Source organism: Pseudonaja textilis, chromosome 16 (assembly GCF_049901715.1).
Source record: "Pseudonaja textilis isolate UNSWEBS1 chromosome 16, rPseTex1.2, whole genome shotgun sequence".
Lineage (NCBI taxonomy): Eukaryota > Metazoa > Chordata > Lepidosauria > Squamata > Elapidae > Pseudonaja > Pseudonaja textilis.
Window position 1 is genome coordinate 7907158 of NC_142005.1, and position 16225 is coordinate 7923382.

The 16225-nt window shown below is 48.1% G+C and overlaps 1 protein-coding gene across 6 annotated transcripts; it reads left to right on the top strand.

Annotated features, from left to right (window-relative positions):
* Window positions 1-4758: 4758 nt before the first annotated feature.
* CLK2 (CDC like kinase 2) lies at window positions 4759-15807 on the top strand. 6 transcript variants are annotated; one of them, XM_026724509.2, is made up of 13 exons: window positions 4759-4893; window positions 5531-5694; window positions 6513-6741; window positions 9267-9360; window positions 9831-9897; window positions 11070-11186; window positions 11780-11946; window positions 12633-12727; window positions 12885-13014; window positions 13121-13203; window positions 13302-13381; window positions 14128-14218; window positions 15100-15807. In XM_026724509.2, the coding sequence occupies exons 2-13, from the start codon at window positions 5531-5533 to the stop codon at window positions 15280-15282; spliced, it is 1500 nt and encodes a 499-aa protein (XP_026580294.1). In that variant the 5' UTR covers window positions 4759-4893; the 3' UTR covers window positions 15283-15807. The 6 variants fall into 6 exon arrangements, with proteins under 6 accessions (XP_026580294.1, XP_026580292.1, XP_087770217.1 ...); XM_026724507.2 differs by having other exon boundaries at window positions 4764-4893; window positions 9264-9360; XM_087914092.1 differs by lacking the exon at window positions 9267-9360 and having other exon boundaries at window positions 4778-4893.
* Window positions 15808-16225: the final 418 nt, after the last annotated feature.

Consider the following 16225-nt stretch of genomic DNA (forward strand, 5'->3'; position numbering starts at 1 on the left):
ACCCCCCCGCCTCCGGCCAGCCCAATCTTGCCCAGGTACCTGCACGACAGGGGCAGGTGGGCAGGTAGGCAGGTAGGCGCCGCCTAGGGGGTCAGCCCTCCCTCCCTCCCCTCCCCACGGCCTTGGGGACCCGCGCGGGGAGGGACAGAAGCGGGACGGAGCCTGGAGGGGAGGCGGAGTGAAGCGATGACGGAGGCGAGCGCTCGGTGGCCTCTCTGCTCTCTCTCTCTCCCCGGAGGGGGCGGGGGCGTCCCTTGGGGTGGAGGCCGGCTCTGGATTCGTCTTCGAGAGCGTCCTGGTTGGCTCGGGGTGGGGGGCAGCCGCGTTTCCTTCCTCGTCGTCTTCCTCCCTTCCCTTCTTTTCTCCTTCCCAATCCTGTCTTCCTGGCTTTGGGCCCTCCGTTCCTTCCGCTGCACTTCCTCAGTCGTCTCCTTTGCCTTCCCTTTTTTCCCCTTCCTTCCTTCCTTTCCTTCCCTCCCCCCTCTACTTCCTCACTCATGTCTTCTTCCATGCCTTGTTCCTTCCATCCTTTCCTCCCTCTACTTCTTCACCCGTCTCTTCCCTTCCCCTTTTCCTTCCTTCCTTCCCCTCTACTTCCTCACTCCTATCCCTTCTTCCATTCCTTTTTTCTTCCTTCCTCCCTCTACTTCCTCACCCATGTCTCTTCCCTTCCCTTTTTCCTTCCTTCCTTTCCCTACTTCCTCACTCATGTCTCTTCTTCCATGCCTTGTTCCTTCCATCCTTTCCTCCCTCTACTTCTTTCACCTGTCTCTTCCCTTCCCCTTTTCCTTCCTTCCTTCCCCTCTACTTCCTCACTCCTGTCCCTTCTTCCATTCCTTGTTTCTTCCTTCCTTCCTCCCTCTACTTCCTCACCCGTCTCTTCCCTTCCCCTTTTCTTTCCTTCCTTCCCCTCTACTTCCTCACTCCTATCCCTTCTTCCATTCCTTTTTCCTTCCTTTCCCGCTACTTCCTCACTCATGTCAGGCAGCAGAGGATCAGCGTTAAGAACCTGGCAACACTGGAAAACACACAAATCTTTCCTTTTATGTACACTGAGAGCATTTGCACCAAGACAAATTCCTTGTGTGTCCTATCACAGTTGGCCAATAAAGAATTCTATTCTATTCTATTCTATTCTATTCTATTCTATTCTATTCTATTCTATTCTATTCTATTCTATTCTATTCTTATTCCATTCCATTCTATTCCTTATTCTATTCTATTCTGTTCCTTATTCTATTCTATTCTGTTCCTTATTCTATTCCATTCCATTCCATTCCATATTCTATTCTGTTCGATTCTATTCTATTCTATTCTAATTTCTATTTCTGTTCTATTCCATCCCATCCCATCCCATCCCATTCTATTTAAATTCTATTCCTATATCCTTCTATTCTATTCTATCCTTATCGTACCCTATGACTATTAAGTGTTGTTCATTATGATTCTTGACTCTTGATGAATGTCTCTTTTCTTTTATGTACACTGAGAGCATCTGCACCAAAGACAAATTCCTTGTGTCTCCAATCACACTTGGCCAATAAAGAATTCTATTCTATTCTATTCTATTCTATTCTATTCTATTCTATTCTGAATTCTATTCTATTCTATTCTATTCTAATTCTATTCTATTCTAATTATATTCTATTTTCTACTCTATTCTATTTTCTATTCTATTCTAATTCTATTCTAATTCTATTCTATTCTAATTCTACTCTATTCTATTTTCTATTCTATTCTATTCTATTCTATTCTATTCTATTCTATTCTATTCTAATTCTAATTCTATTCTTTTGGAAAGAAACACCTCCAACCTTAAAGTCAGCTTGGAATTGGTTTGAAGTGACCTTCCAGCCTAAGGACCCAATCGTTCTGCAAATGGCATATTTATAGCATAACCTGTTCTGTAAATCCAGCCGATGATAATTAAATATGTTGAGTGACATGTGTTAGGACAGGTTTGTGAAGGTGGCAATGATACTTCTTAAGGAAGGAGGAGTTATTAAATTTTGTGTAATCTTCTTTAATTTTGGTCATCTATAATGGCAGCCACCTCCACGCATTTCTTCTGGTCAGCGGAAATTTAGTGACCCTGTAGAAGAAGAGGCTTTTATGGACACACAAACGGGGGAAAAAAATCAATGTAACCACACATTTACAAACCTACCCTGAATATTTGTGGCTATTCCTCTAAACAGTTCTGTTCTACTGTTACAATTTTGGCTGCTGTTGTTCCAATTGCTATTTTTGCCCAAACTAAACATGTTACTTATTGTACAGATGATCACCTCATTTATTTATTTTTTCCCCTCCTGCAGGCAAAGTGTCGCAAGCTTAAAAATAAACATTTCATAAGACATCACAGGAATAGTCTCTTCGGTGTCGTTTTTCTGGATCCCTTTCAAGAGTTGTCTGTCTGTGGATGGATTATTTTAAATCCTGGCTGTGTCTAGGGGTCACGGAGCATTAGCCAACACCGTGGCCAATTCTTATTTAATGCCTTCAAATCCTCTTTAATGAATCAACACCAAAAGTATAGGCGCCGTAACTGGCAGAAGAGCAAAGCGCCAAACCCAGAAGCCTGTTTAGATAATTAAAAAAAAGGCATCTTTACAGCTTAGCCTTTCTGGTATGCTCTGCTCTGGTCATGCCCACCTTGGACACCATTTTGTGAGGGTGCCCACAACGAGCATTGAACATTCCTGTGGGGCCCACTATTTTTCTGATGCAGTCCAAGGGACTCGCTGGTGTCTCTTCCAACACCAGAGTTCAAAGACCTCCATTCTTTGGCGCTCAAGCCTTCCTTAATGGTCCAACTTTCACAGCCATACGTTGCAACTGGGAAAACCACAGCCTTGACTCTACACCCTTTTGTTGGTAGGGGGATGATGTCTCTGCTTTTTAGTATGCTGTCTAGATTTGCCATAGCTTTCCTCCCCAGGAGCAAGCGTCTTTTAATTTCTTGGCTGTAGTCCCCACCTGCAGTGGAGCCCAGGAAAATAAAATTTGTTACTACCTCTATTTCCCCCCCCCCCCATCTATTTGCCGGGAATTGAGAGGGCTGGATGCCAGGATCTTAGTTTTCTTAATGTTGAGGCACAATCAATAGATCTTTTATTATGATCCCAGACCTGAAGGTGGCAAAATTAAATACCATCTTCAGTGTACATTATGAACTATGAAAATAAACACAAACACACATCCTTCACATTCTATACATTGAATTGAAAACCCCTGATATTGCATTAATATTGCACTTATAATAATAATATAATTTATAATATAATAATCTTATTCTAACAAGTAACGACTACCTATTTGCTTTATTATTTATCACATTTATACAAATGCATTGATTTAATTTATAAAACTTACATAAATGAATAAGCAATAGCAATATTTTTATGGAAATAAGAATTAGTCCCGCAGGAGTTATTAATTGTATTACTTTCCACGCGTGGGAAAGTTGCTTTTGTTAATATATGTTTTTCCCTCCACGTGGAACGTGGTACCTGGGAAGGGGCGTGGCTCGGGAGGGCGTGGCGGTGAATTTTCCCCGCCCCTCCATTCAATCGCTAGCGAGGATGCGGAGGCAGAGGTCTTGTCTCTACTGCGCACGCGTGTTTGAGCTCCGTTTGCTTATCTCTATATAGAGAAAATAAAATAAGACGAGGGATTTAGTTTTCGTTGTCGTTCTGAATTTTTTCGTAAAATTTATATATTAGCTTTCAAGAGCAAGATCCCTAAAGGACGTGGGCAAAATATAAGGAGCCCAATCCAAGTTTTTAACAGAATATTTAATTTAGTATTCTATTTATTCTATTCTATTCTTCTATTTATTTTCTATTCTATTCTGTTCATTTTCTTTTCTCTTCTATTTTTCTATTCTTTCTTTATTCTATTCCTATTCTATTGCTTATTCTATTTCTTATTCTATTCTATTCTAATATTCTGTTCTATTCTATCCTTCCATTCTTTTTTATTCTTTTCTGTTCTTCTATTCTATTCTTCCTTTATTCTATTCTTATTCTATTCTATTCTTATTCTATTCTATTCTTCCTTTATTCTATTCCTATTCTATTCCTTACTCTATTCTATTGTAAAATTCTGTTCTGTTCTATTCTATTCTTTCTTGTATTATTTTTTATTCTATTCATTTTCCATTCTATTTATTCTATTCTATTCTTCCTTTATTCTATTCCTATTCTATTCCTTATTCTATTCTATTCCAATATTCTGTTCTAGTCTGTTCCAGTCTATTCTACTTTTTCTTCTATTCATTTTCTATTCTACTCTATTCATTTTCTATTCTATTCTTCCTTTATTCTATATTCCTATTCTATTCTATTTCTTATTCTATTCCAACTCTATTGTATTCTATTCCTATTCTATTGTATTCATGTTAAGATTAGAAGCTGGAAGACTATGACCATATGTATTTGTTTTTGTTAGCATTGTGCAAAAAGTATATTGAGCCAGTCCATACCTTGTCCACAAAATATGTATGGCTGTTAAAGGATAATTACAAATAAAACATTAAAACAACAACCAAAGTTGGAGGCGTGGAGACGTTTTTTGCGAAGCGCACCCGGAAACTGCCGGTGGAAGTGCATCCCCACGGGACCGTCCTGTCTGAGGGTTGACGATCTCCGATGCGCAAGGGGACGTTCCGGCGGCTTTGTGACGCGCCTACGCCTTCCGTGCGTGGCGGCGGCGCATGCGCGGTAGGCTTCTCCCCTCCCGTTTCCCCTCAGCCCCTTTTCCTCAGAGCGACCCCGGGCGGCGGCGGGGACGCTGAGGCGAAGCGACGACGACGGGCGGGCGGGAAAAGGACCAGCCGCCGCCAAGACGGACTTCCTGTGGGACAAGCGCACCGGGCTGACGGCCAAGAGGGTGAGGCGAGGCGGCGGGGCTGGGTGGGGGAGGCCTCGGGGCCGCGGCGCCGGCGGCTCTCCGGGACCCCGAACCAGGCCCGGGAAGAGGCCGTCGGAGGAGCCGGGGAGGCCTCCATCCCGACCCAGCCTCAAAAACCCGAATAAGATTCCTCCCGGGGGCGATTGGTGCACAACAGCCCTGCCAGGTAGGCCGTCCCTGGCCCATGGCGTTAAAAACGAAGGCTTTTTTTTTTAAAAAAAAGAACAAATTCTACATATGAATAAAGAAAAAGGAATAAAGCCGAGGAAAAGGAAGGATCTGTCTAGATTAGATCTCTGTTGGAGCGAGCAGTTTGCTTTTCTTTGGCCTTTGGGGGGAAAGGAAAGGAGGCCACAAGGAGATCACACCTGAGCAGGACACGGGATTTGGAGAGTGGGGGAGGCTGGTTCGAGATTTGGGCTCAGCGGGCGAGACGGGCCGCTTCTTTCGATACCAAATGACAGGTAGTCCTCGACTTACAACCATCCCGCTTAGCGACCGTCTCAAAGCTAGCAATGGTGGAGGAAAAAAAAAAGGGGGGGGGCGCTTACCCCCTTTTAAGGGTCAGCCACTCCAGCTGGACCTTTTGACTCTTTTTTTTCCCCTCGCCTTGCAGATGCCTCGTTCTCGGAGGTTTCTGTCTTCGGAACGTAGCAGCCGGGGCAGCTACCGCGAGTGTTACCGCAGCCGTAAGCACAAGCGCCGACGGAGCCGTTCCCACTCGAGTAGCAGTGAGCGGTGGCGTCACAGAGAGGACAGCTATCACGTCCGGTCCCGGAGGTGAGTGGAGCGGGTCCCCAAAATGGACCCTGCGAGGAGGAGAAGCAGAACTTCCGCGGCTGAGTGGCTGAGCGGAGTTTGCCTCATTTTACAACCTTTCTGCCGCAGTTTATTACGCGAATCACTGCAGTTAAAGTTAGCCATGCGGTCCTTAAGTGAATCTGGCTTCCCCGTAGACTGTGCTTGGTCAAAAGTTTGCCCAAAGGATCGCATGACCTGGGGACACTGCAACCGTCGTAAGTATGAGTCAGTTGCTAAGCGTCCAAATTTTGATCACCAGGGGGGTGCTGTAATAGTTGTAAGTGTGAAAAACAGCCGTAAAGTCACTTTCCAGTGCTGCTGTAACTTTAGGCGGACACTATACGAACTGTTCTATGGGGAGTCCTCAACCAGGATTGTGACCAGAATCTCCCTTCCTGAGCAAGATGGTTGTTAAGTGAGCCGTGCCTCATTTTACGACCGTTTGAGCCTCATTGTTAATTGTTAAGCCCAATTGTTCATCACTTCCGATGTTCAGTCTGTTTTCTGGATGAGTGGTGAGTTGGCCTAGAGGTGTAGCTCTCACATCACAATCAGGAGGCTGTGAGTTCAATCCTAGGTAGAGGCAGATGTTTCTCTCACTAAGCATGATGAGAATATATATCTGCTGAACAAAACTCCGCATCGGCAACAGGAAGGGCATCCAGCCAATCAAAACACCCCTCTCCATTCAGTTGCCCAGACTCCACCCCGCAAAAGGATTATGGGGCCATTAAACAAGGAACAACATAGTCATCCATGGTTTTTCTGGATCACCTTAATTTCGCTCCTCCTCCCAGTTACGACGATCGCTCGTCCGACCGACGTGCCTACGACCGGCGATACCTGGAGGATTACCGGCGAGACGGCTACAGCGACCGGGGCGGCGATGCCTACTACGAGCCCGAATACCACCCTTCGGATGAGTACCAGCGTTCCCGGGATGGCAGTTACCGGAACTGCAAGAGCAACCGGCGGAAACGGCGACGGAGACGGCACGGAAGCCGCTCCTTCAGCCGTTCCTCCTCGGTGAGTAAATCCCTGCCTCTTCCGATCCTTTGATCCAGGCGGTGCCAGAATCTCTGCGGCTTCTCCAGGTCTCCGGAATGGCGCTAGGAACGGCATTCTGGGTTGTCCCAGGGAACATTCCCGCCTCTTTTGAGTTGCTTGACAATTGACATTTCTTTCTGGGACTGGCAGTACTGGAAGTTTGGGGAAAGAGTGTGTGTGTGTGTAAAAATGTGGTTTTTAAAGAATGTCCTTCTCTAAAGTTTCTGCTGCACAATACTAGGAGAAGAGGCTTTTTAAAAACCTTCATACAACGCAGAATATTGTATTTATTTATTGTGAAGCATTTCAAAGTAAAACGCTTCCGATCGGAGTCTTTTCAGCGGTTGCCCCCTGCTCTTTGTAAATATTTTTTTTAATAAATAAATACATTTTTCATTCATTAAATTAAATTGATTTAATTTATTAAACTGCTCTTTGTAAATAAATTTTTGAATTTTTATCTTTGTAAATAAAGCTGCCCCCCTTCCGCAACCCCATTAACCTTTTCAAAAGCATTTTTTTTAAAAAAACACCCACCCTGGTGCTTTTCCCCCTGGTGTTTTGGGCCAATTCATTAAACTTATTTAGGATGACATTTATGCGCTAGCCCCGTTCCACTGTCTCGGGTGAGTCAGGTTGGATCCGATGACTGTCACGTTTTCTTGTATTGTTCTTTTATCGTCGGTTCGACAGCCGTATAAATCGGGCAGGGTGGATGGCTAGAGAGATCATTTCTGAGCATTGGATGATAGTTGATCCCATCTATTCATTTCATCAACTTCTCTGCCTTCCAAAACAGTCTGGCAAGCTGAAAGTTTCAAACACCTCGTTCGGCCCAGCGGGCAGAATCACCGGTACAGGGCGAAGACGCTTTGGCCTCTTCGAAATCTTTGAATTCCCCTCCCCCCTCCACACACCCCCACACACACAACCTACCCTGGTGTGTGTGGATGTGCTAGAGCCTGTCTTTTGCCTGTACACATAGCAAGTATTCAGACCCCGCCCAGGATGAGAAGAGCGCTCCTTCATGGGGACTAGAAACCTTGAAAAGGATGACCCTGCCTCGAGAAGAGGATGGCACACGATCGGGGGGCGGGGGGGGGTTGGTCCTTTTCCCATTCTTGCCCCAAGGAAAGCCCCCGGCGCTCCTTCATTTGCGCTTCGCCTGCGTCCTGCTTCGTTGGCACCTTTGCCTTGGCAAGGGGTCAGAATGGATGACCTCCACAGCAGGTCTGGCCTTTGGCAGGCAAAGCATTTTGGGCATTTGAAGTGGGGAAACCGCCAAGCCGTGACAGGACCTCTCCCAACCCCACCCATGGATGGTGAGGGTCGACCGACACGCCCAGCCCACTTCCTCTTCCTTTCCCAGGGACGGCTTTCTGATATCGGGGAGCCAGAATGTTTCAGGGCCGGCTTGCCTGTCCCCCCACCTAGAAGCAACAGGGCGGGATGATGACTATTATCTATTATTATTATTATTATTATTATTCTCTCTGCTCCCTGATTTTCTGTACAGAAAACCCAGGTTTTGTCGCCCGGTTGGTGTGAATAAATTGCTGAATTCTCTTTAAATTGCGGGCGGTGAGGGAAGAAAATACGGCTTTCTCTGTCATTCAATCACCAACCTTTACTTGAATTGTGGCCCTTGGTGGGGTCCTCTTCTCGGGGGGGCAGGCACCCCGTCTGCAGAAGATGCTTTCCCTAATTTCGATGGATGGTTCCTGTTTTTTTTTTTTTAAATATACAGGCAGTCCTCGACTTACAGCCGTTTATTTAGCGACCATTCAAAAGTCACAACTGCCCCGGAAAAAAAAGGGGGGGGACTCGAGACCGCTTTCCCACACTTAAACGCCCGTCGAAGCGTTCTGCCACCTTCCCCCCTCCAGCCACACGGTTTATATCGGACGCTCGGCCACCGGCTCGCACTTAACGACAGGCGCAGCCTCCCCGGGGTCACGTCATCCCCTTTTTTTAACGACCTTCCTACCGGGCCAACAAATCCATTGGCAGAAAGCCAGATTCACTTAACGACTGCAGGTTAACAAGGGCGGGAAGGAAGGTCGTAAAACGGGAGGAAACACAATTTGGGGAGGGGAGGGCCCCCCTCCCTTGCGGTCGTAAGTCAAGGACCACCTGCGAAGACACACACATCCCCCGAGCCAGCGTGTGTGTGCATGTGTGTGTGTGTGTGTGTGTGTTGAGCGTTGCTTTCCCCCTCTTGCCACCCCTCTTATTGTTCACGTGTGTTGTGTGTTTATACCTCTACGCCTCTGTGCCGTTACGAACTTGGCCCGGAATTCGTCCCGCCACCACCTCCAATATCCGCCTCGGGCCCAACCGTGTCCACGGGCGTCGCTTGGCTGGCTTCCCCCCTTCGCCGCCGCCTGGGGTGAACGCAATGAATGAATGAATTGAACCCTCTCCCTCTCCGCCTGCCTGCCCCGCCACCACCACCACCACCGCCGCCACCGCTGCGTTTTTTGGGGGGGCCTCCCCGGCAGCAGAGTCGTCCCAGCAGCAGGAGGAGAGCCAAGAACGTGGAGGACGATGTGGAGGGCCACCTCATCTACCGCGTCGGCGACTGTCTCCAAGAGAGATGTAACTGCGCAAATCGTAAAAATTCCGTCTCTAGTTAAGCTCCCGCCGCAGTGACCGGATTGTTCTTAGCTTTCTCCCTTTTCCTCGTCCTTTTTTTTTTTTTGTCCTCCCTCTTTGCAGTGCCCTTTTTTTTGTGTGTGTTTTTACCGCAGTCTTTTTTTTCCTCCCCCCTTCCTTCTTTTTTTCTTTTCCTTTTAAGCATCCTTCCTCCCTTCCTTTTTGCCTCCTTCCCTCCTTCCCTCTCCCCCATTTTTATCTCTTTCTGTATTGATATATGGAAGTGTTTAGGGGAGGAGGCACCGGTCCCTTGAAAGGGGGTGAGATAGCCTCCTTTTTTTATTTTTTTATTTATTTTGGTGGTGATGTTTTGTTGTTTGGCTGCCAGGTGCTGGCCCTCCCCCGCGTCTCACCCTCTCCTCTTTCTCCCCTCCCCTGCCCCCCCGTACCTCCTGTCTCCTTTTCCTCTGCAGACGAGATCATTACCACCCTCGGGGAAGGCACCTTTGGCCGCGTGGTGCAGTGCATCGATCACCGCAGGTGAGGCGACAACCGGCTGGGGCTGATGGGAAATGGACTCTGGGGAAAGGGTGCTTCCCTCCATCTGGGATGGAAGTCCAACTGGGTGCAGATTTTCCTCGTAGGCTGGGTGGCCCCCATCGATCCATGGTCCGCCTAGAAAGTGTTTCTAGGATGGATGGATGATGGATGGATGGATGGAGAGGGAGAGGAAGAGGAAGAGGAAGAGGGAAGATAAGGATAGATAAATATTGATTGGATGGAATGAATAGATAGATAGATAGATAGATAGATAGATAGATAATGATAGATGATAGGTTAGGTAGGTTAGATGGATAAGTAGATACAGATTTTATATGATAGGTAGAGATAGGTGATAGGTGATTGATAGATAATAGATACAGAAATAGATGATAAAGAAGTAGATATAAATAAGAGATAACAGACAAAAGTCAGATTGGGGATGGATGATGATTGGATGGATGGATGGATGGATAGGTAGATAGGTAGATACCGGTAGATAGAAGATGGGAGGGAGGAAGATGACATGATAGGTAGGTAGGTAGGTAGGTAGGTAGGTAGATAGATATAGATAATAGATATAGATAGATAGATAGAATTAGATGATAGATAGATGACAGACAGACAGACAGACAGAGATAGATAGATAGATAGATAGATAGATAGATAGATAATAGATAGAGGTAGATAGATAGATAGATAGATAATAGATAGATAGATAGATAATAGATAGAGATAGATAGATAGATAGATAGATAGATAGATAGATAGATAGATAGATAGATAGATAGATAGATAGATAGATAATAGATAGAGATAGATAATAGATAGAGATAGATAGATAGATAGATAGATAGATAGATAGATAGATAGATAGATAGATCGATCCAGTGTTTCTCAAACCTGAGCAACTTTAAGAGGCCTGGACTTCAACTCCCAGAATTCCCCAGCCAGCTAGCACCTGAAGACAAGCAAACTACGGTTGAGCATCAATGTGCTTTTTTTTTTTTTTTGGCTTTTATTACACCAGAGCAGAGCAGAGAAGTGCATTTTACAAGCAGGGTTGGGTCCGTCTGACCGCCCTGGTTTGCTTTCCCGGGACCTCAATCCCATTCCCCACCTCCTCCTCCACGGTTTCTCCCCCACCCCCACCCCCCCTCTTCGTTTTTCAGGGGCAACACCCGGGTGGCTCTCAAAATCATCAAGAATGTCGAGAAATACAAAGAAGCCGCTCGTTTGGAGATCAACGTGCTGGAGAAAATTAACGAGAAAGATCCCAGCAACCAAAAGTAAGTTGGATTTAGGCCCCCACCCCCCTCCTGGGTGAGAAAGAGGCTCTGTATTTTTGGTACATTTTGGGGCCCCGGGATCGGGTCCGGGGGAGGAATGCCTGGCCTTTGGTGCCAACTTGCAACGGATGGTTGGTTTCCTGTGGCAGAAACTCAGCTTGGCACCCAGGGGCCTCTGCTGGAGACGGTGCCGTTTGTGACGTCCATAGATCCTCTGCAACCCCTGTTGCCATGTTCAGAGTCCTTACGGACGGATCGCTTTCGCCCCTTCCCTGTTTTTATTGGCTGTGGTCATTGCTGCTTCTTTTTTTTTTAAAGAAAGGCAGTTTGGAAAAACAGCAGAATAGCCCCCAAATGGATCTGTCGGGGCCAGGAAGCAGCATCAAACCCTTCATTGACGATATTTCCCCTCAGCCGTGTTCCATGTTTCAGTCCAACCTGACCTGCCTTTTCCCGGTGCCGGTTGCTTCTTAAAAAGCCCATTTTCCTCTTTCCCCACCGTTCCTCCTCCTCCTCCTCCTCCTCCTCCTCCTCCTCCTCCTCCTCCTCCTCCTCCTCCTCCTCCTCCTCCTCGCCTCGGTTTCCCCCTTCAGCCTCTGCGTCCAGATGTACGACTGGTTCGACTATCACGGCCACATGTGCATTTCTTTTGAGCTCCTGGGGCTCAGCACCTTCGACTTCCTGAAGGACAACAACTATCTGCCCTACCCGCTCCACCAGATCAGGCATATGGCCTACCAAGTGTGCCAGGCGGTCAGATGTGAGTGTCCCGGGTGGGAAAGGGGTGTGTGTGTGTGTGTGTGTGTGTACGCGCGCAAAAAGGCTGAGAGAAGAGCGGGTGGGGTCATTCCAACTTTTTTTAAAATTGGAATAAGGATTGACGACGCCTTAGCTGGCAGTGACTTTGAATGTAGAAGGGTGCATGCAAATATGTGGGTCTTTCTTCCTCTTTTCCCTCCCTCTATCTGTCCACCCACCCACCCACCTACCTATCAATCTAAATTATCCATCTGCCCCTATCAATCTTTTCCTGCCTTTCTTCCCTTCCTCCCTTCCCCTATCACCATCTGTCTGTTTTTGTGTCTATCAATCACTCCCTCCGTCTCTTCTTCCTTCCTTCCTTCCTTCCTCTCTCGCTCCCTTCCTTCCTTCAATCCAACCAATCTTCGTATCTTTCCTCTCCATTTCCTTCCATTCTTTTCCTCTCCTTTCTTCCCTCCCTCCCTTCTCTATCTCCATCTGTGTCTATCAACCCCTCTCCTTCCTTCCTTCCTTCCTTCCTTCCTTCCTTCCTTCCTTCCTTCCTTCCTTCCTCTCTCCCTCCCTCCCTCCCTCCCCTTTCTTCTGTCCTATCTTTGTATCTTTCTGTTTCCCCTCCATTCTTTCCCTCCACCTCCTTTCCTTCTTCCCTCCCTCCCTCCCTCTCACCCTTTCTCTCCCTCCCAGTTCTACACGAGAACAAGCTCACCCATACAGACCTCAAGCCGGAGAACATCCTTTTCGTCAACTCGGACTACGAGATGACCTACAACCTGGAAAAGGTGAGCTTGTGTCACCGGGAGCGTCTCCTTCGTCCGGTGCGCCCTCCCTCCCTCCCTCCCTCCCCTTCAGTGCTACCTTGGGGTTGGGCCCAAAGGTGGGGAGGACCTTGTCCACGCCGCTAACTCCAACCTGTCCCTCCCCCCCGTCCCCTCCCAGAAACGGGACGAGCGCAGCATCAAGAACACAGGCATTCGGGTGGTGGATTTCGGCAGTGCCACTTTCGATCACGAGCATCACAGCACCATCGTCTCCACGCGGCACTACCGGGCACCCGAAGTCATTTTGGGTCAGTATTAACACCTCGGTGCCGCTGCCAGGTCCAGGTTGGACTCCGAATGCCACAAATGCAGATCCTTTTTTCCTCCCCCCTCCCCCTCCCTTTGCTGCCACAGAACTCGGCTGGACCCAACCCTGCGACGTCTGGAGCGTTGGCTGCATTATCTTCGAGTATTACATGGGCTTCACCTTGTTCCAGGTGAGCGTGGCAGGTAGGAGGCCTAAGAAAACCAGGCCGTTCCAGGTCTTCGTTTTTAACGACTCCAAACTTTTTTTCCCTCCCCCTTCCCCTCTCAGACCCACGACAATCGCGAGCACCTGGCGATGATGGAGCGTATCCTAGGCCCCATCCCATCGAGGATGATCCGAAAAACCAGGTAGGGGCAGGGATAGGTGGGGGTGTGGTCCTCAGGGAAGGTGGAAAAGGCACGGAACTCGAGCGGCTTTGGATTAGGGACAGAAACTGAGACAGGTAGAAGAGAACCTTGGTAGCTCAGGCCTGGTTGAACCTGTGGGGTCCCAGATGGCCTCTGAGCTGGGTGGTTTTCTTGCAGACGTTTCATGACCCAGCTTGGTCACATCATCAGTGCTGGAAGGGAGAAGGCTTTGTGGAGTGGAGGAGGAGGAGGACTGTGGGGTCCTCGGCGGTCTCTGAGCTTGGTGGAGGGGTTGGTGGGTTTTTTTGCAGACATTTCATGACAGAACCAGGTGACCTCGTCCTCAAGCCTCACTCCCTTGTAACACTGATGGTGGCCCCTAGTTGGGTCATGAAACGTCTGCAAGGACGTTTTCATCTTCTTCCTCCTCCTCCTCCTCTTCCTCCCTCTCCTTCATTCTCCCTTTCTGCAAACCCCACGCCCTTCTAGCCCTGATAATGTTACCAACCAAGTTCAGAGACCACCAAGGAACTCACCATCCTCCTCCTCCTCCTCCTCCTCCTCCTCCTCCTCCTCCTCTCTCCTCCTCGCTTAACAAGTGATCATAAGTGAAAAGTTTACCTATATTTGTATACTTGATTAAAAAAAAAAACAACCACCACCAAGGAGCAACGCACAGTGGCCCTTTTTACCACTGATGGTTCCTTGTGATGTTTTTCATTTTTATTTTTATTTTCCTGGTTTAGGAAGCAGAAATATTTCTACCACGGACATTTGGACTGGGATGAGAATACCTCGGCGGGGCGCTACGTGCGTGAAAATTGCAAGCCGCTCCGGGTAAGCCGGGGGCCTGTTCCTGCCTCCCACCGGCCCGACCAAGTTGGATTCCTTCAGGAAACCAGCATAATGCATCGTAACGTGATAGAAATAACATGCCGGTCACCAAAGCGTCCGGATTTTGATCTCGTGACCCACAGCGACACCGCTGTGTGGAAAACAAAATGGCCCTAAGTCATCTTTTTCAGCGCCGTTATAACATCGGTCACTAAACGAGTAGCTGCAAGTCGAAGATTACCTGTCATTTGCCATTGTCCATGCCTCCTCCTCCAGCTATAAAAATCACAGAAGCGGGAGGGACCTTAGAGATCCTCTAGCCCGACCCAGGTTTTTTTTTTCCCTCCAACCACGGAGGACTTAGCAGCCACCGGCTTAATCATTCTTAACGGGCGCCCCACTTCACCCCACTCTCCCCCCCCCCGGCCCAAGAGTCAGCAATCGGTGGCTCTAGAGCCGCATGTGGCTCTCTCCTCTCTCTGCTGCCGGTCGGCTCCACAATGGATAGGGCTTTCGGTTAGGACAGGTGGAGGAAAAAGGACGCGGTGCTAGGAAGAGGCTCTGTGGTAGGGGAACCGGACTTCCGGTCGGCCCCACAATGGATAGGGCTTTCGGTTAGGACAGGTGGAGGAAAAAGGACGCGGTGCTAGGAAGAGGCTCTGTGGTAGGGGAACCGGACTTCCGGTCGGCCCCACAATGGATAGGGCTTTCGGTTAGGAGAGGTGGAGGAGAAAGGACGCCGTGCTAGGAGGAGACTCTATGGTAGGGGAACTGGACTTCCGGTCGGCTCCACAATGGATAGGGCTTTCGGTTAGGATCTTTGAGGGTCTGGCTTACGGTTGCCGACCCCTGTCCTAGCCGTCCCTCTCCGCTTCCCTTTCCAGAGATACCTGTCGTCCGAAGCCGAAGAACACCACCGGCTCTTCGACCTGCTGGAGGGCATGCTGGAATACGAACCAACCAAGCGGCTGACGCTCTCCGAGGCTCTCAAGCACCCCTTCTTCGGCGTCCTCCAACTACAGCCCGCCCCCAAAGCTTGGGATTCGAACCGGGACATCAGCCGGTGACCCGTCGGGCCTCTTGGCTTCGTTTCTCGAACCCGTGACCCACTTAACCCCACCCCCACCCCCACACACAAACACAACGTATTTGGCCCCTGTGGTGGCTGACACTCCACATTTTTGGTGCTTTTCTGACCGACCGAAGAATACAGGAAAAAAAAAAACCTTTGAGTCCAGGTTCCTTCCCTTTTAGTTCTCTTATAAAGCTTGTGGATATGTGAAATAGCCTGTAAATATCTTTCTCTCTGAAATATATATATATATATACGTGTATATATAAATTATATATAAGATACACAAAGGATATCTTGTGCCATTTCCCTCCCTCTGTAAATAATACCACCGTCCGGCCTCCTCCTGTCCCCTCGGCCCGGTTCTCTACCCCTGCGTGGATTTTGCGGTTGTCGGACAATTATTTTTTGAGGAGAACAAACCGCGCGTCCTCCCCCTCCCAATTTTAAGTGCTGGGATTTTGTATGAATTTTGTACAGTCTTGGTGGGGAAAAATAAAAAAAGCCCATGTCCAATGAAGTTTCGCTCTGCGGGTGTGAACGCTTGTGGTTCCTCTTGTTTCTTCGCTTTCCTTTTCCCCCTCTTGCAAATAATAGCGCCAAATCCAGTCTGAACGGACTGTGCGCCAAACCATCGTCATGACTGAACACCACCAGCATTGACAGAAATCTCCATAGGTCAATTGCAAAAGGCAGCTTTGGAAGAGCTGAAATCCTGCGCCGAGCGCTTTTTAACCCCTATCAGACGACCTTTTTCGGATAGGAAAAAAAAAAATTATCTGTTTTTCTCTTTTTAACATACCATTTTCTTTTTTGATCCGGGGTGGACCTCACCTTCATGATCGCAAATTGAGCCTAGAATTGATGTTGTTAAGTGAGAAGTCCGTTTTGTCCCGTTTTACGACCTCCCTTGGCACGTTTGCTAAAACGAATCGCTG